A 20,402-nucleotide genomic window follows, 5' to 3' on the forward strand; every position below is an offset into this window, starting at 1 on the left:
ATCTCCAGCTTCTCCTTTCTTTCCTGCAGCTTTAAGGCATAATATAATGTTCTCCAGCCCTTACTGAACTTTGCATGAGTATTAGTTCATTGTCTACGCAATTTTCTGACAAGTGGGGTCATCTTCTCTTGGTGGTTCTAGAAGCAGCACTCAGTTTGATTATAGAAAGTTAGAAATGTCTTACATGACAGATTACAGATAACCAATCATAATTATAAACATTAGTTAGCTGGCCTATAAAGATGATTAATCATCTCATGGACCTTGTAACATCCCGGGGTGCTACAAGTGGTATCAGTGCCCAGGTTCCGAAACCCGTAGCCGTTCCATAACGAATGGTTTCGGAGCGGTAGGGTCCGGAAAGCCTGTAGGATAACCTCACTAACAGTTACAGTTGTGTCTAGTGCTATTTTGCAAAATGCGTTGGATGGATCTAAATAGGACTTCTTTTATTCCTCATCCCATTCTACTTCCTCTCTTACCTCCTCGCGAGTTTTAAGTCTGCTCTCTTCCCGTCTTTCAAAGCTTAGGATTCCATCAGGGGTCGATGTTTCTCTTGACCAGTTAGTTTCGAGATTTGTGCAACCTGTTAGATAAAATGAGAATAAACGAGACACGAGACACGGATTTTTACGTGAAAACCCTTGCGGGAGAAAACCACAAACGCACGAAGGCGCAATCACTATGATGGAGTATTACAAGCATGAGACGACATGCCATCTTTAGGTGCAACTACATGAGGTATATATGAGGGGCAATACATAAGTCCTTGGAGGGCAAGTAAACGAGTTGTACTCGTACGCATCGACGTCAACACAACGCCCCACACCGTTTGTACTACGTCTAGTCCAACACGGTAGAATTTGGACCATAATTTAACAATCTTCACCTTGAGCCAAATTCCCTCCAGTAGTTGAAAAAAGTAAATAACTCCATCCGAATCAACATAAACACCTTGTGCGTCAAAGTCCATAGGACTAGTGAGAAATACCAACTAAGCCTGAGCAAAGCTCAAACTTATTGGTAGGAACTGGCTTTGTCATCATACCAGCAGGATTATCATGCGTACTTATCTTGCATACCTTCAAATCACCTTCAGTAATAACATCTTGAATATAGTAAAATCTGACATCAATATGCTTCGTTCTCTCATGGTACATTGGATTCTTTGTAAGACATATGGCACTTCGACTGTCAGAAAATACGATAGGGCAAGATGAATCTCCAAGTATATACATCTCAACCAGATAGCTTTCAGCATAGTAGTGGAACAAGCCACAATAGACTGTAAAGTTGCTTTCCAACTCACAGCACAACCACCAATTGTGAAAACATAACCCGTGAGTGATCTTCTCTTATCCAAATCACCAGCAAAATAAGAATCAACAAAACCAACAAGTCCATCTCCAATTTTTCGAAACTGTAAATAAGCATTAGAAGTACCTCGTAGGTATCTGAAAATCAACTGAACTACTTTCCAATGCTCTTTTCCAGGATTACCATGTATCTACTGACAACACTCAATGCATATGATAAATCAGGACGAGAACAAACCATGACATACATAAGTGAACTAACTGCACTCGAATAGGAAACCCTAGACATGTACTCAATATCGGCATCTGACTTAGGACATAAGGCTGATGATAATTTGAAGTGTGCAGCTAACGGAATACTTACTGGCTTGGCATTATGCATATTAAAACGACAAAGAACTTTATCAATATATCTCTTCCGACTTAGATATACCTTCTCAGACGGTCTATCTTTGGATATTTTCATGGCAAGTATTTTCTTTACTGCACCCAAATCCTTCATCTCAAATTCATTACTCAATTGCTTCTTTAATTCATCAATCTCTGACATGCTCTTTGCAACAATTAACATATCATCAACATAAAGAAGCAAATAAATAGATGAACCATTGACAGTTTTCAAATAAACACAGCTATCATAATTAGATCTTTTGAAACCTTGAGAGAGCATAAAAGTGTCAAATCTCTTGTATCACTGTTTAGGGTATTGCTTCAATCCATAAAGAGATTTCTTTAACTTACAAACACGCTTTTCTTTTCCAGGAATAACAAACCTTCAGGTTGTTCCATATAAATATCCTCTTCTAATTCTCCACGTAAGAATGCAGTTTTAACATCTAATTGTTCAAGCTCAAAATCATGCATGGCAACAATACCGAGTAAAGTGCGAATAGAGCTATGCTTCACAACAGGAGAAAAGACTTCATTATAGTCAATATCTGGAATTTGACTATAACCTTTAGCAACTAACCTTGCTTTATATCTTGTCTCATCATTAGAAAAAACACTTACTTTTCTTTTGAAAACCCACTTGCAACGAATAGGTTTCTTCTCTCTGGGTAATTTTACTAAATCCCAAGTGCCATTCTTTTCAAGTGATTCCATCTCATCATGCACAACAGTCATCCACTTATTACTATCACCAGAAATAATAGCCTCGGAATATGAAGAAGGCTCGACATTACCTTCAATTTCCTCTGCAACAAATAAAGCAAAAGAAACAATATTGCACTCTTCAATTAACCCTGTAGGTTTATCAATACCCCGCTTAACGCTGTCACGTGCAAGATTCCAACTGGGTGGAACAATAGGCTGATTTGGAGTGACATGTTCATCATCAACGACGGGTTCATTATCATGTGCATCAACATTTTCCTTATTAGATGTATCACTGGAATTAATAACATGCTCCACCTGAACAGTAGGCTGCTGAATAGTAGGCCGTTGTTCACTCTCAATAGAAACATTAGTAGATAGAACATCATGTAACATAGTAGATTCATTAAAGATAACATTTATGCTAATAACAACCTTCTGTGTACCAGTATTCCACAATTTAAAACCTTTAACACCGGATTTATAATAAAAAAAGATGCACTTAATAGTCCTAGGCTCCAACTTGCCATTATCAACATGAGCATAAGTAGTGCAACCAAAAACTCTCAATTGTGAATAATCAGCAGGAGAACCAGACCATACCTCAATTGGAGTTTTCTTATTAAGAGCAATAGATGGTGAATGATTAATAAGATAACAAGCAGTGGAAGTGGCCTCAGCCCAAAGCTAACCTCCTCCTCACACCTAGTAGTACTGAAACCGCACATCATGTACTCGGTTTTAGTTTTACTAAGCCTAAACCCTTTCGATTTCAAGGTTTGTCTTCATAACTCTAACTTCCTATTTATCCCCGTCCGACTATCGTCAACTAGCACCACATCATCCGCAAAAGAGCATACACCATGGGCTATCTCCTTGTATATCCCTTGTGACCTCATCCATCACCAAGGCAAAAAGATAAGAGCTCAAAGCTGACCCCTGATGTAGTCCTATCTTAATCGGGAAGTCATCAGTGTCGACATCACTTGTTCGAAACTTGTCACAACATTATCGTACATGTCCTTGATGAGGGTAATGTACTTTGCCGGGACTCTGTGTTTCTCCAAGGCCCACCACATGACATTCCGCGGTATCTTATCATAGGCCTTCTCCAAGTCAATGAACACCATATGCAAGTCCATCTTTTGCTCCCTGTATCTCTCCATAAGTTGTCGTACCAAGAAAATGGCTTCCATGGTCGACCTCCCAGGCATGAAACCAAACTGATTTTGGTCACACTTGTCATTCTTCTTAAGCGGTGCTCAATGACTCTCTCCCATAGCTTCATTGTATGGCTCATCAGCTTAATTCCACGGTAGTTAGTACAACTCTGAACATCCCCCTTGTTCATGAAGATTGGTACTAATATACCCCGTCTCCATTCTTCTGGCATCTTGTTTGCCTCAAAAATGAGGTTGAAAAGCTTGGTTAGCCATACTATTGCTATGTCCCCGAGGCCTTTCCACACCTCAATGGGGATACAATCAGGGCCCATCGCCTTGCTTCCTTTCATCCTTTTTAAAGCCTCCTTGACCTCAGACTCCTGGATTCGCCGCACAAAACGCATGCTGGTCTCATCAAAGGAGTCGTCTAGTTCAATGGTAGAACTCTCATTCTCCCCGTTGAACAGATTTTCGAAGTACTCCCGCCATCTATGCTTAATCTTCTCGTCCTTCACCAAGAGTTGGTCTGCTCCGTCCTTGATGCATTTGACTTGGCCAATATCCCTCGTCTTCCTCTCTCGGATCATGGCCATCTTATAGATGTCCCTTTCGCCTTCCTTTGTGCCTAACCGTTGGTAGAGGTCCTCATATGCTCGACCCTTTGCTTCACTGACAGCTCGCTTTGCGGCCTTCTTCGCCATCTTGTACTTCTCTATGTTGTCTGCACTCCTATCCAGGTATAGGCGTCTGAAGCAATCTTTCTTCTCTTTAATCGCCTTCTGGACATCATCATTCCACCACTAGGTATCCTTATCTTCGCTTCTCCTTCCCCTGGACACTCCAAACTCCTCTGAGGCCACCTTACGAATGCAAGTCGCCATCTTCATCCACACATTGTCCGCATCCCCTCCTTCCTCCCAAGGGCCCTCCTTAATGACCCTCTCCTTGAACGCCTGAGCTACCTCCCCCTTGAGCTTCCACCACTGCGTTCTAACGACTTTGGCACGCTTATCCCGCTGGACACGAATCCGAAAGCGGAAGTCAGTAACCACCAGCTTCTGCTGGGGTACAACACTCTCTCCAGGTATCACCTTACAGTCTAGGCATGCACGCCTATCTTCTCTTCTTGAGAGGATGAAATCGATCTGGCTAGAGTGTTGGCCACTACTAAAAGTCACTAGATGTGATTCTCTCTTTCTAAAGAGGGTGTTAGCTACAATCATGTCGTAGGCTAGAGCAAAGCTTAAGACATCTTCTCCTTCTTGATTCTTGATGCCATAGCCAAAGCTCCCATGCGCCCCTTCAAAACCTGTGTTAGATGTACCCACGTGGCCATTGAGGTCTCCTCCTATGAAGAGCTTCTCGCCAATCGGTACACTCCTAACATGTCTTCCAGGCCTTTCCAGAACTCCCTCTTGGTGTTCTCATTGTGGCCTACTTGCAAGGCATACGCGCTGATAACATTGAGAACTAAGTCCCCAACTACCAGCTTGACCAGGATAATCCGGTCTCCACGTCTCTTGACGTCTACCACTCCATACTTGAGGCTCTTATTGATCAAGATGCCTACGCCATTTCTGTTTGCAGCCGTCCCCGTGTACCACAACTTGAAGCCGGTATCCTCCACCTCCTTCGCCTTCTGTCCCCTCCATTCGGTTTCTTGGACGCAAAGGATATCAACACCTCTCCTCACCACTGCATCAACTAGCTCCTGAAGCTTCCTTGTCAGAGACCCTACGTTCTAGCTACCTAAGGGAATCCTCCTAGGCTCGGCTAGCTTCCTTACCCTTCGCACTCGTCGAGTCAAATGCGAAGACCCTTGCTCATTTTCCACTACATCCGGGCGCCGATGTAGCGCGCCACTAAGGATGTGACGACCCGATCCTCGCTCACTTGCCACCGTATCCGGATCAAGATACGACGCGCCACCAGGGGGTGACGGCCCGGCCCTTGCCTATTTGCCACCACACCCGGGTTCCGATGTGGCGCGTCGTTGAGAGGGTTACGCCCCAACGAAAATCTTTTGGGTTTCATCTCCATAAGAGTGGCTGAGTTTTTACGTTGGCTCGCCAAGCCTATCACAACCCTCCTCCTTTACCCGGGCTTGGGACCGGCTATGTTGAGACAACATAGGCGGAGTTACACTTCAACACAAACGACCCTTTTTAGTGGTGGCGAGAAGTTCCGTTAGATTTCCAGACCAACTCTCTTCCCCGTGCCTCGCCGTGGATCTCGGGGTAGTGCCGGCGATTGTAACATCCCCGGGTGCTACAGAACTCTATATTGTCTGCTCATCCTGCTTAGCCCTATTGCAGCCTGTCAAGTACTTTCTTTGGGGCCTGCATGGAGAACGTACCCAGTGCACCAGCCCAACTGATGCACCGGCTGCACCAATGGCTTTTGAGCTGTTGCCTGTTGGACATGGAACTGAGGGTTGGGAGTAGGCTGCAAGATGGATTGGTGAAACATTTGCAAAAAAGACCTCATACTATGCTAAAATCAACCCGTGCTTCACTCTCCTTTCCTATCATTGAATCAATGTCATTTCTTTCTCCAAACATAAATATGTTCATATATTTTGAGCCATACGTCTGAATTTGATTTTTCTCTGACCACCATTTTTTCTTTTGACGAGATGTTTGAAACAAGATCAATGTTGAATATATTTTTCAAATTTGACTTTTTTTTTCAAACTTAACCATAACACTTATATTTTTTATATTAAAACTTAGATTTATTTTATAAGTTCTGTAACTTTGCCTCTCCCTCCATACATCGATCCCACGTACATATGCTTAAATTATGTTTCAAAAAGAAAATGAAATTAAATTTCAAAAACATATTCAACACTGATCTTGATTCAAAGATCTCATCAAGACAAAGTTGCCAGTCAAGACGGAATCGAAATCAGACATTCGCTTCAAAATATATCACCATTGTTGTGTTTGGGCTAAAAAAAATTAAACACACAGATTTATTGATGAAAGAGTGGGATGTAAAGTGCGGGTTGAAACTACAAGGTTGCTTCTGCAAATATGATGTGGTCCAACTTTTGACCAAAATCTGATCCGTTGCTTTTTTCATCTAATGGTCCAAAAGCTATTGGCGCACCTGGTTCACAGACTGGGCTGGTGCAGCGGATATGTTCTTGCGTACATGTCCCAAGCTTAATCACATGCACTGTTTGTTCCATTGCTTTTTCTTGTCGAACACACATCTAAATGCTCATCATTTTGTATGAGAAGAACGGCACACTAAAACTGCAGAAGTTGTAGAGGTATCTGGTGGTCTGGCTTGCAACGACAATCTCCAAAGTTCTTTAGTTCCAACCAACTTCTCACTGCTCTGCCTTGATCAATATCACCTCAACCAAAGCCCCGTTAAAGATGCACAAGTAGTGCAGAAGCGGAATCCGCTAGAGTCAGGATGATGGGCGTATGCTCTGCAGCTGTTTCAAGCCATGAATTGAGCTTGTCGTCTACAGGTCAAATACTCCCAATTTTGGCACCATTGCAGCGGCTCAATAGGTTTAAGATTCATTAGCTTTCTCATTCTACTCTTTCACAGAGTAATGCTGAACATCAATTTGAAAGCGATGATAGAAGCAGGAGTTCCTTCAGGCTGTTAGATTTATATACATTTAGCCGTGTTCCCCTTTGTATTTCTCCCTTTCTATAAGGGGTTTTCTGCATATTATACCACATCTGTACGTGTATATATACTGGCCTATGGCCACCTGGAAATACAACAACAACAACAACAAAGCCTTTAGTCCCAAACAAGTTGGGGTAGGCTAGAGGTGAAACCCATAAGATCTCGCAACCAACTCATGGTTCTGGCACATGGATAGCAAGCTTCCACGCACCCCTGTCCATGGCTAGTTCTCTGTCGATACTCCAGTCCTTCGGATCCCTCTTTACGGACTCCTCCCATGTCAAGTTCGGTCTACCCCGACCTCTCTTGACATTATCGGCACGCGTTAGCCGTTTGCCATGCACTGACGCTTCTGGAGGCCTGCGCTGAATATGCCCAAACCATCTCAGATGATATGCCTAACACAAGCATCCAAGAAAGAAGTAAAGATCGAAATTGACCTTTCCAAGAAGAATGCCAAGTAAACAGATTTCTCAGAGTACTCGCCAGAAGATGTCCATTGTCCAATGCCAAAACAAATGATCCTCCAGCTCTTTAGATAATCATATTTGATTGACTATGGCAGCTAGATTAGGGTACCCCATGATTCCCTTGGACACCAAGCTCGTTTGTGATGTTGTGTACCCATAGGCCTTGAGGTAGATCCTCGCTCTGTCATCCCCCAAACTGTGTGTGTGTGTGTGTGCGCGCGCGCGTGTATCTGCCAACTGCCCATAGAACCATAGTTGTGAGTGTTAAGGAGTAATAGTATAGGTCCAGATCTCTCTACGTAGTCGTATTAGTCTATATTTCATTTCTTTTACCTCAAGTCTTTTGTTCTATATATTTGCCCCATGGGCTCTGCATTACAATCTGGTATCAGAGGCTAGGTTTCTCTTTCTCATGTGCAACACATGTTCTTCTTCCCCGCAGATCATTTTTTTTGTTAGTATTAGTATCGGTATATGTCTCTTTATGTAGTCATATTAGTCTTGATTTCCTTCCGTACCCCAAGTCGATTGTATTATATATTTCCCCCTTGGGCTAGGCAATACATCTAAGTTGCTCCTCTAACATGGTACCAAAGCCCAGGTTTAGTTTTTTTTAAGCACGCCACTGCTCGTGCTCTCGGCCGATTCGAGTCCGTGACCAAGGATAACAGCGAGTTCCATGGTTGATTGCCCATTAATCCATCTGTCCAGCTAGAATCTCATTTGCTCCTCGTTGCCGAAGATCACCGTTGGTGATGCATGTAGCATCAACATGACAATCCGGCTTCAATTCATCCTGAACTACTGAAAGCTACAATTCCTCCACTACACATATTGGGCTTTTGGGGAGAAAGAAACTCTTTACACATCCATTATGCTTTTTCAACAAGAGGTCCCACATAAAACAGTAAGTTTTTTACAAAACCTTCCTTTGGAAGGCCAGGAGATCATCTTACCTTGAACAGTACAAGGCAATGTTCTGTTTAGGACAGACAATTAATTCCAACTTCATTGACCCAAAATATAGCTAACTTTAAACAATGTGTTTTCCCTGCAATCTAATAGATCTTTTCATATCTTCATCTGCAAACTTAATGTTTCCATCTGCAGGATAGACTTGGAGCTATTGAAGAGCATTCTGATCTCGGTCAAGGTTTCCATGTCGCAGAGAAGGATATGGGTATTAGGGGATTTGGAAGCATGTTTGGTGAGCAACAATCTGGAGACGTTGCAAATGTTGGCATCGATCTGTTCTTTGATATGCTTTTTGACAGCTTGTCCAAGGTATCGTCATTTTAGTCAACCGCAAGTTCTGAGAGGTGTGCCTCCCATTTTAATCAATACTAGATGATACCCCCGCGTTGCTGCAGGAATTAGTTGCAATATACTTCAATGAGATTTGGTTGTAGAAAGCATGAATATTAGAACTAAAGCTGAAAACACATATGATTTATTGTACTTGATTATTGTATAGTTATAAAATATTTATTGAATATAAGTACCATACTAGCACAATATAACATTAAATTCCATGCATGGTTGCATGTTGAGGTGGATCTTTTCCATGCATGGTCGGATTTTGAGGTGCGCCTTTTCCCATACATGGTTGCATGTTGAGGTGGCATGCTTGCATGTTGAGATAAATAAGTTAGTGGGGATCATCTATTTAGTTATATACTCCCTCCGTTCCAAAATAAGTGTCTTAACCTTAGTACAACTTTGTACTAAAGTTAGTACAAAGTTGTACTAAGGTTAAGACACTTATTTTGGGACGGAGGGAGTATGATATATGATATATTGCTTTCCACCATCACAAAAGCTACCTACTTGTTCTGTTATAGAAAAAGTCCAGTTTAGTCCCTCAAACTATTCATAAGGAGTGTTTTACCATTTAGTCCATTTTGTGTCTCACCTAACCACCTCAACTTTTAAAACTGCATCACTTCACCTTTTACGATGATTTCTAAGGTGTTTATGCCCTTGTAGCAGCCACTGAACCTGGTTTTGCAGATGTGTCAGCTGCATCATCCTTTCGTCCTCTCCAACTCCCATATCTCCCTCGCAAAATCTGTTATATGTCGCCGCTTATTTTTTTGTCGAGCATGTGTTCTCATGCTCACGTTGATCCAAGCATCTGATACTACATCAACATGCTCTTTGCTGATGGGCCATAGAATTTAGTGCCCTCATGCTCACGTTGATCCAAGCATCTGATACTACATCAACATGCTCTTTGCTGATGGGCCATAGAATTTAGTGCCCATTCTCCAACTAGAAAGGTGAATCCAAGCATGCATCTATCCCTTGTTCTTGGACCCCCTCACTGGTTAGGACAGCGAGGCTGCCTGTGGTGGCCCCAAAGGCACTGTGTTCGTGGGCGCTACTACCTTTAGAAAACCATTATAGTCGGTAGAGTGAACTGGTGTTGGAAGTGGGGTTAAGTGAGATGGAAATTAGTTAGGTGTCAAGTACCCCTCGTTGATAGTTCCATGGAGTAAAGTGGACTTACTCCTATGATCTTCGTTGTTCCATGCTGCCTAGTGGATTTGGCAATCAGTTTATTTTTATATCCTCTTACATAACCAACACAAAAACTGAACCATTTCTTTGAACCATTCACCGTCCAAGTCTTGGCACATTTTATAAGCCATATCCGGTTATGTAAAGTCTGTTCATAATACAAGCTATTATTCTACTTCCCATATATGTATTTATGTATTTGCATCGGTGGTGCTAAACCGCTAGTTCATGTTGGAATTGATCTTGTTATTGGTGTTAAGCATATAGGATTAGATCATGTTTAATTTGTTGTATGGTGTCATAGCCATGTAGAGTTGCATCAGTGTTACTAAGTTATGGTTAGTTGCATGCTCGGCAACATGGTGTAGCAGCTGAATCAGCAGCACAGAGATAGAGCGAGTGCATGCGAGTGGATCGGTTGCTTTAGTTAGACTTAGTCATGTACGTGTGTATTAGGTGACCAAGGGACTAGTGCATGTGGAGAGATGTGGCCCACGCGCACATGTATTAGTGTGGTCAGGCTGTGTTGGTGTGAGGCTGCATGCATACAGTTTGTTTGGCCGAGTCGTGTTGCCGTTGAGGAGAAGCCGTGCAAGTGCCGGACGTGTGCGTGTGTAGCTAGCCTGAGAGAAAAGTGGATCAAGCAGTTGTGGGCTTGACCATGTGTGTGCTCGCGTGAGTTATATAAAGCCATGTAACCAGGTTGGTTAGTATGTGAAGAGAGGAAAACGCTCTGGCTAAAAGGCATCAGCCGAGCACCAGATAAATTCCTGCGTGTGTGTTCTTCTTTTGTTCACCACCCTTGTGTTAATCTCCTGGGCTATAAGGCAACAGTTCACCTGGTGCTGTGTTACGATGCTTATTGTGGTAGTCGTCACATGGTTATATATTTCCTTGCGGTTTCTTGTGGCGCATATACATCACATAATGTTTATTAGTGTCTCGTTCATGGGGTCTATATCATGGTGAGCTTTATGTCTTGTAGTTATTCATCGGAGGAAAACCAATGCATTTCCATCTTTGCCCTCATTGTGCGTGCAATATATTTGTATTTCAGTATTGTTATTTTAAAGATGTTTAACTCATTCTGTGAGCCAAATTTCCTTCTAAAAGTTATGTCATGGTGTGTTTCTTGATGTGATTATTTTGAGTCTTGACAATTTTTTTTCCTGCTTTTAGGTTGATCACTTTCGTCTTAAACCCATTCCTTACAAAGATGTTCAGGTAAACCTAAAAAATCTCATTTGTTGTGTCAAATAGCTTCATGTAATCATGACTAATTTCATTCATGAATGTTACTCCTTCTGTAAAGAAATATAAGAGCGTTTAGATGACTACTTTAGTGATCTACACACTTATTTCTTTAAGGAGGGAGTACATCTGATTTGCTATATTCTTTCCACAGCTGGACATTAACATTTCTCCGCATCTCTCTTCTGAATACATAAGTTATCTTGAAAATCCTGTTGAATTGCTCAATGAAGCAGCGAAAGCTGCAGAACAAGATATATGGAACTTAATGCAATTCACAGAAGATCTTCGTCGACAGTATGGGAAGGAGCCCCGTGATATGGAGGTCTGCTGTTGCTAAAATTTCATGTGGATATTAAGTGTTGATGATGTTAAATTTTTGCCCCTTCTTTTTTTGTAGTTGCTATTAAAAAAGCTCTATGTAAGGCGGATGGCAGCAGATCTTGGTATCAGCCGGATATATCCATCTGGCAAAATGATCATCATGAAAACAAACATGAACAGGAAAGTTTTTAGGCTCATGGAAGAAACCATGGCTTCTGAGACGCATCGCAATTCTTTGTCATTCACTGGAAAGGAAATTAAGGTAAATATCAACAGTCTCCACATAGATCCGCTGTGAAAAGTAACGATGTGCTAGGGACAATGGTATGTAATACGGACTAGTATGTGAGAAACCCCACTTGAAGGAATCTGGTAGGGGCTAGGGTCCTACCGGGTCTCTGTCGGAGATTGTACGGGAAGGAGGGAGGCTGACGAGGGCGTGGGCGCGGCGGCCGGCACGAGGGCGCCGTCTCGCACGGGAGAGGAGGCGACGGTGATGAGAGAGGAGGCGGCTAGGGTTAGGGTTCCGGCTCCTCGGGGAGCCGGGCAATAGAATATGTCTTATTGCTTAATTCCAAAAGGGTGTCTTACAACTGTTTATATAATCTCGATGCTAATAATAATAAGATATCTTGGGCTAAGCCCCTAACTAAATGCGCCCATTGGGCCTCCTCCGGCTATAAGTGATGCCGGTCATAACATCTCTCCCCGCCTGCGCAAACAGCTCGTCCTCGAGCTGGAGGTCTGGGAAATGTTGGCGGAACTCCTCGACCTGCTCCCAAGTGGCATCCTCCTCCAGAAGGCCTTGCCACTGGATCAATAAATGCCACACTGCGCGACGCTGCTGGACCTGCAACACCTTCGCCGGTCCTGGAAGAAGGCGCCCGTCGGAGGTCGGAGGTAGCACTGGCGTGGCCGCCGACAGGTCTCCTCGAAAGGGCTTCAGCAACCCCACATGAAACACGTCATAGATGCGGGCACCGACCGGAAGCTGCAGGCGGTAGGCCACCTTGCCTATGTGCTCCACCATAGAAAATGGTCCCGCGTAGCGAGGGCCTAGCTTGCGCTTAGTGCGCGGGTCTAGGGACTGCATGGAGCGGTGAAGAGGCGCAGCCACACCCAGTCGCCCACCACAAACTCCGCCTCACGGTGATGGTCGTCATAGTACCGCTTGGACAGCTGTTGGGCCTGGAGAAGGCGTTGGCGCACCTCCGCAAGCATCTTGTCCCTGCTGCGAAGAAGGGCGCCCGCCGCCTCCGTCCTAGCCGTCTCAGGGTCAACCGGCAGGATGGGCGGGGGCGGTCGGCCATAGACCACCTCAAACAGCGTGGTGTGCAGGGCGGAGTGATAAGAGGTGTTGTAGCAGTACTCCGCCCACGCGAGCCAGTCCACCCAAGCACGGGGACGATCACCTGTAACACAACACAAATACATGGCAATCACCTTGTTGACCACCTCGGATTGGCCGTTCGTCTGAGGGTGGAAGGCCGTACTCAGGCGGAGCTTCACGCCCGCCATCTGGAAGAGATAGCGCCAGACATGCCCGTGAACACCAGGTCCCGGTCGCTGACGATTGAAGAGGGAAACCCGTGGAGACGGACGATGCTGTCGAAGAAGGCACGAGCCACGGAGGCGGCCGTGTAGGGATGGCCAAGCACGATGAAGTAAGCGTACTTGGAGAAGCGGTCGACCACCGTGAGGATGACGGACTTGCCGCCCACCTTGGGGAGGCCCTCGATGAAGTCCATGGAGATATCGGCCCAGACCTGAGAGGGCACCTCCAAGGGCTCTAGCAGCCCAGCCGGGCGCAGTGTCTCCGTCTTGTTACGCTGGCACGTAACACAAGACCGCACCCAGTCCCGGACTAGGGCCCGATCGCCGGGGATGTAGAAATCGGCGCGGAGGCGGTGGAGGGTCTTCTACACACCCTCGTGGCCGGCCGAGTGTGCCAGCAGCAGAACCTGGTGACGGAGGTCGCCGTGATCCGGCACGAAGAGGCGGCGCCCATGTAGGAGCAAGCCATCCGCCAAACGCCACGGCTCCTCTAGGTTGCCGGCATCGAGGCGCTGCCAAAGGAGCTGAGCATCCGGCGCGTCCGCGGTGGCCCTGTGGATGTCGTCAAGGAGGGCGAAGGAGGGTTCCGAGCGGATGCAGAGAGCCGCCCCGTCGGAGTCGCCAGCGTCCGCGTCGTGGTCGGCGTCGCGGCGGGACAGGGCGTCGGCCACGGTGTTAAGGCGGCTCGGACGATACTCGACGATGAAGTCGAAGCCAAAGAGCTTGCTGATCCACTGGTGTTGCGGCACGGTAGACAGCCTCTGGTCCAATAAGAACTTGAGGCTGTAGTGATCTGTGCGAATCCGGAACGGCCGCCCCCAAAGATATGGCCGCCAGTGGCGCACGGCCTGCACCAAGCCAATGAGCTCCCTCTCATATGCCGCGAGCTTATGATGTCGCGCGGTGAAAGACCTGCTGAAGAACGCAAGCGGCCCGTCGCTCTGATGAAGGACGACGCCGAACCCCACACCGGAGGTGTCGCAGTCCACCATGAACGGCCGGTCGAAGTCGGGCATCTGGAGGACGGGACCCGTCGTGAGGGCCCCCTTGAGGGCCTCGAACGCCTCCGTTGCCTCCGCATCCCAGGCGAAGGCGTCGCCTCGCAACAGGCGCGTGAGCGGGGACGCGATGAGGCCGAACTCCCGGATAAATTTCCGGTAGTACCCTGCGAGGCCCAGGAAGCCGCGGAGAGCCCGCGGTGAGTGCGGCGTCGGCCAGGCCGCGACGGCCGCCACCTTGTCGGCGTCCATAGCAACACCCTCAGCGGAGATGACGTGGCCGAGGTAGGCGACTGAAGGCGTGCCGAACGAGCACTTCGAGCACTTAAGATGAAGATGGTGCGCTCAAAGCTCGTTGAAGATGATGACGACGTGCTGAAGGTGCTCCGCCCACGAAGCGCTGTAGATAAGAATGTCATCAAAGAAAACGAGCACAAACCGACGCAAGTAGGGGCGGAGGACGTCGTTCATCAAGGCCTGAAAGGTTGCCGGGGCGTTGGAGAGGCCAAAAGGCATCACCAAGAACTCGAAGTGGCCGTGATGAGTCCGAAACGCCGTCTTCGCGACATCGTCCTGGTGCATCCGCACCTGGTGCCCGAATGGAGGTCGAGCTTGGTGAGGAAGCGCGCCCCATGTAGCTCGTCCAGGAGCTCGTCGACGACCGGGATAGGAAATTTGTCCTTGAGCGTCTGGGCGTTCAGGGCATGGTAGTCGATGCAGAAGCGCCACGTGTCGTCCGACTTGCGGACGAGGAGGACCGGCGCCGAAAACGGCGACGTGGAGATTCGGATGATGCCCAAGGCGAGCATGAGCGCGCAGTGCCGCTCCAGCTCGTCCTTCTGCATCTGGGGGTAGTGGTAGGGGCCCACCGCAACTGGCGCCGTGCCCGGTAGAAGATGAATGCGGTGGTCGTACACCCGGGCTGGCGGAAGGCCCTGAGGCTCGCCGAAGAGGTCGCGGTGCTGCTGCAAAAGATGATCCAACAGAGGGTGCTCGGGCCCTGCAGCAGTCGCTGCCAGCTGCAGTTGCGGCGTCGCTGGTGAGGCACCACCCACGCCCTCCCACCGGACGCGGTGACCCAGGCGGCAGAAGGTCATCGTCATGGCGTCGAAGTCCCAGAGAATGGGATCGAGGGTCCTCAAGAAGTCGACGCCGAGGATGAAGTTGTAGCAGCCCAAGTCGATGTCGGCGCACGTGATGGTGAAGTGCTCGTTGCTGATGGTGATGGGCATGTTCTACGCAAGCCCATGGCACCGGAGGCGGTCGCCGTTAGCCATGGTGACCCGGAGTTGCTCCCCGCCCGTCGGCTGGAGCGCTAAGCGGCGCATGGTCAACTCGGGCAGGAAGTTATGCGTGGAGCCCGTATCCAGGAGGGCCACCAGGCGCTCGCCATTGATCATCACCGGCAAGAGCATAGTCCGCTCGTCTCGGATGCCCGCGAGCGCATGGAGGGAGACCACGAGAGCCGTCGCTGGAGCGGGCGGCGGTGCGACCTTCGCAGCAACTGGGGCGGGCAAGTCGCCGAGCCCGTCGGCGGTTGTGTCCTCCTCGACGTAGTCGGCCGCCTCCAAGTAGAATAGGCGCGGGCATACGTGGCCCGACACATAGGGCTTGTCGCAGTTATAGCAAAGCCCCTGGCGATGGCGCTCGAGCTGCTCGGCCGGGGTGAGCCGACGGAAGGGCCGCGTCGCGGCCGGAGTGGTGGCCGCCGTAGAGGCCGGAGGCGGACGCCCCGACGCTGGTGGTGTCGGGGCCGGTCTGCCTGGCTGCCGGGCGCCTCGAGCCGGCGACGCCTGCTGCAGGGCCTGTGCGCGACGCTCGAAGGCGCAGGCGTAATACATGGCTGTCTGGAGGTCCTAAGGTTCCCGCAGCTCCACGTCCACGCGGATATGATCCGGCAGACCGCCCACGAAAAGCTCGGCCCGCTGGCGAGCTGTAACGCCGGGCGCGTGACACGCCAGGGCCTGGAAGTGGTCGGCGAAGTCCTGCACCGTGGAGGTGAAGGTTAGGCGGCCAAACTCTGCCAGCCGGCTCCCGCGGATCGGAGGCCCGAAGCGTAGGAGGCAGAGCTCGCGGAAATGCTCCCATGGAGGCATGCCGCCCTCGTCCTGCACGAGAATGTAATACCAAGTCTGTGCAGCGCCTCGGAGGTGATACGAAGCGAGCCAGGTGCGGTCCGAGCGTCCGTTGACCCCGGAAAAACTGGTCACATTGATTGAGCCAGTTCAGGGGGTCCTCGGTGCCGTTGTAGGTGGCGAATCCCGCTTGGCGAAGCGCGGCGGCGTGTGGGTATGGCCGCCGTGGTGGTACGGCTCGTCGGCGCGGAGCAGTGAAGGGGTCGGCGCTGGGTCGGTGACCATGGAGGGCCTCCCATGGAACGAAGCACCGTCCGGATCCGCGTAGGGACCGGCGAAGTTGTAGGGCCCGCCGTACCGCGGGGGTGCCGGCGGCGGCGACTGGACGTGCGGCGGCGCCGAGGCCGTCGTATATACCGGCTGCAAAGTCCTGGTCACCCAGGCCGGTAGTGGCGACGGCGAGGGGGGGAACCGGACCTGGTGAATAGGGATCCCCGTCGCCGAGGTAGGGACCGGCCCTGAAGTGGTGGGTGGTGGCGACGGCAGCTGCAGCGCCGGCTGCAGCGGCCCGGTGAGCGCGGCGGAGGCCACCAGGTGCGGCGGCTGCCACGACAGCAGCATTGGCCCGGTGAGCGCGGCGGAGGCCGCCGGGTGCGGTGGCTGCCACGACAGCAGCATCGGCCCGGTGGCGGCGGCCCATAGGGGCCGACCAGGTAGAGGCGGATCCCCTGGACCGCGGTGGCGAGGCCGCGGAGCGCCCCGGTGACTTCCTCCGGGGTGAAGACGGCGGGAACTGGCGCGATAGAGGTGACCGGTACCGGCAAAGGCGGGGCGCCTGCCGTGGTGGCCATCGGGGAGGTGGTGGCGGTCGGCAGCGGGAGGGTTGGGGTGGGCGGCGGCGAAGACATGACCGAACCTAAGCTACCTGATACCAAATTGGTAGGGGCTAGGGTCCTACCGGGTCTCTGCCGGAGATTGTACGGGAAGGAGGGAGGCTGACGAGGGCGTGGGCGCGGCGGCCGGCGCGAGGGCGCCGTCTCGCATGGGAGAGGAGGCGGCGGCGATGAGAGAGGAGGGGCTAGGGTTAGGGTTCCGGCTCCTCGGGGAGCCGGGCAATAGTATGTCTTATTGCTTAATTCCAAAAGGGTGTCTTACAACTGTTTATATAATCTCGATGCTAATAAAAATAAGATAACTTGGGCTTGCCCCTAAGTAAACGCGCCCATTGGGCCTCCTCCAACTATAAGTGACGCCGGTCATAACAGAATCACTGTGAAAAATGTTGGTCTGCTAGGTTCATACAAAATGGATTAGAGTCTACAATGCTTTTACATAACGGATTAAAATCCACAATGCTTAATACTTCATGTCCAGGAATCCATTGAATAATGCTCCCTCTGTTCCGAAATATAAGGTATTATTTTTTTCAAAAAGTCAAACTCTTCTATGCTTGACCAAGTTGTTGATATGTTTTCCATAGAAAACTTGGTCAAGCATAGAAAAGTTTGATTTCTTGAAAATAATAATACACCTTATAGTTTGGAAAGGAAGTACTAAATAAGTGAAAATAGTTGGTTGCCGACACGCGATAGCACATTGACTCCATATATCCATAAGTTCTTCTATATTGCCAGTGTTGTACGGTTAATTTGTTGCATATTATTTGACATGTTCTCTTTTGGTGTCATGTTTTATGCATATACTTCATTTCCCCCCGAAAAGGACAACGCTGGACATGGCTTGCATGCTCATTGGTTTTGCTCCCATCCGTGCTCCACACCTACTTAATGAGCATTGGACGGTTGTCTCCCTTTCCCCTCTCCAAACGTGTTTTTCCTTGAAAAAACAAATTGTAATACTATCAGGAATACCGATTGTTCTCGTAATACTAGGACAACATTTAAACTGGAGGGAAATATACATGGTTGAGCGCGCCAATGCATCCAGAATACATGGCCGAATGCCACATCTCTTAATCATTTACTAATGTTAGAGTTATATACATAGCCATGTAATCTTTTCGTATTTACCCTATTGTATAAGGGGTTTACTGCATATATTCCACACATGTACATGTATATATACTGGCCTATGGCCTCCTGGAAACATAAGTTGCATATTCCTAACATGGTATTAGAGCTAGGTCAATTTTTTTGCATGCTGCAACTCGTGCTATTGATCCACTCTGCGTTGCCACCATCCTTCGTGGCCGTCGCTGCCTTCTTTCTCCGCCCCGTTCGCCAGGTCTGCTCCTCTGGATCGAGGTCTCGATCTCTTTCTCTCCGTCTCGCTCGGTCTCCTCGGTTCTCGATCGAGGCCCGCGAGTCTCCCAGGATCGAGGCCCGCTAGTCTCTCCCTCGCTCAAGACGGAGCCGGCCCGACCTGTCTCCCCGTCGCCTGCCTGTCTTCCTATCGCTGGAGCCAGATCTGTCTCCTCGTCGCCCGCCAGACTTCCCGTCGCTCGAGCCGGAGCCAGTTCGAGCCGGAGCCAGTTCGGCAGATCGCCCCTCTGATTCCTTCCGCCTGATCGAGACTCTAGCCGCTGCTGCAGATCGAGGCTCCTGACCGTCTGTCTCAAAAAAAAAGGCGCGATGTCTCTGTCCTCGGGCTATGTTGCTGTTCCTCGCCGTCCGCTGAATTTTGATGGTACCAACTACATTGAGTTTGTTGGCTTCATGCGCATTCATATGCGTGGCCTTCGTCTCTGGGGCGTTCTTTCTGGCGAGGTCCCCAGTCCGCCGTGTCCGGTTCCTCCTGTGGTTCCTACTCCGCCGACGCCACCGGTTCTTGCTGCCGACGCTGATTAGGCTGCTAAGGATGCAACTAAGCTGGCTGATGACGCTGCCGTTTGTGCTTATGATGAGCAGGTTCAGACCTATGAGGACGCACTTTAGACTTATCATGCAAATTTGTCTGCTTACACTCAGTGGCTTGATGATGATGCTCGTGCCGCAGCTGTTCTCACTGCTAGTGTTCTGCCTCAGTTTGCCTCTGAGTTTCTCGGCCTCTCTACTGTATTTGAGATGTGGACTCGCCTTCGTCAGCGCTATCAGCCCTCTGGTGATGCCTTATACCTGTCTGTGGTTCGTCAGGAGCATGCTCTTCAGCAGGGTGACTCCACTGTTGATGAGTTCTATGCACAGAGTTCTGCTATCTGGCGTCAGCTTGATTCTCTCTGCACTGCTGGTTGTCGTACTTGTACGTGTTGCCAGGCTATGCGGGTTGATTTGGAGTTTCATCGTGTCTACGAGTTCTTGTCTCGACTCCGTAAGGAGTTTGAGCCCCAGCGCGCTCAGTTGTTTGCTCGTGGTCGTATCTCCCTCATGGAGGCGCTTTCTGAGATCCGTGCTGAGGAGACTCGCCTCCGTGGCGCTGGTTTACTTGAGGTTCCCTCTGTGCTTGCTGCTCGAGTTCCTGCTATGCCGCCTGCTGCACCGACTCCTTCTCGCTCAAGTGCTCCGCCGCTCTTGCCTACTCCTACGGGCGGCCAGGGTCGGTCTCGTCCTCACCGCGGCTACTGCAATATGGATGGTCATGTTGAGTCTCAGTGCTTCCAGAAGAAGAAACACCTGCGTAAGGCGCGATCATCAGCTTCAGGACTTTGGTGTTTCTGTTACTACACCTACTCTGCTCTTATCTGACATTACAGGTGCTATTAGCATTGCGCGCGATCCTGTGAAGCATGAGCTCACCAAGCATATTGGTGTTGATGCTTTCTATGTGCGCGCTGGTGTGCAGGATCAGGTTATTGCTCTTCAGTATGTGCCTTCCGAGTTACAGTTGGCGGATTTTCTGACGAAGGCCCAGACTAGAGCGCAGCATGGCTTCTATCTCTCCAAACTTAGTGTTGTTAATCCACCATGAGTTTGAGGGGGGGGGGAGGGGGTGTTAAGAGTTATCTATATAGCCATGTAACCTTTTCGTATTTACCCTATTGTATAAGGGGTTTCCTGCATATATTCCACACCTGTACATGTATATA

At 49.0% G+C, this 20,402-nt stretch overlaps 1 protein-coding gene across 5 annotated transcripts in view; it reads left to right on the forward strand.

The window, feature by feature from the left end:
* LOC123097334 (ATP-dependent DNA helicase At3g02060, chloroplastic) overlaps positions 1 to 20,402 on the forward strand; it is a 50,728-nt gene that overhangs the window by 17,325 nt on the left and 13,001 nt on the right. For 2 of the 5 annotated variants that reach the window (XR_006447048.1, XM_044519035.1), the window contains exons 10-13: positions 8,809 to 8,982; positions 11,398 to 11,442; positions 11,624 to 11,794; positions 11,870 to 12,055. Coding sequence is in view for 3 of the 5 variants with exons in the window: in XM_044519035.1 (XP_044374970.1) it covers positions 8,809 to 8,982; positions 11,398 to 11,442; positions 11,624 to 11,794; positions 11,870 to 12,055 (576 nt within the window). In the remaining 2 variants the exon portion in view is untranslated. Of the gene's footprint in view, positions 1 to 8,808; positions 8,983 to 11,397; positions 11,443 to 11,530; positions 11,795 to 11,869; positions 12,056 to 18,142; positions 18,554 to 20,402 lie in introns of those variants that run through there. The other 3 variants (XR_006447049.1, XM_044519034.1, XM_044519036.1) reach the window with 3 other exon arrangements.

The sequence above is a fragment of the Triticum aestivum genome, chromosome 4D, assembly GCF_018294505.1.
Source record: "Triticum aestivum cultivar Chinese Spring chromosome 4D, IWGSC CS RefSeq v2.1, whole genome shotgun sequence".
NCBI lineage: Eukaryota > Viridiplantae > Streptophyta > Magnoliopsida > Poales > Poaceae > Triticum > Triticum aestivum.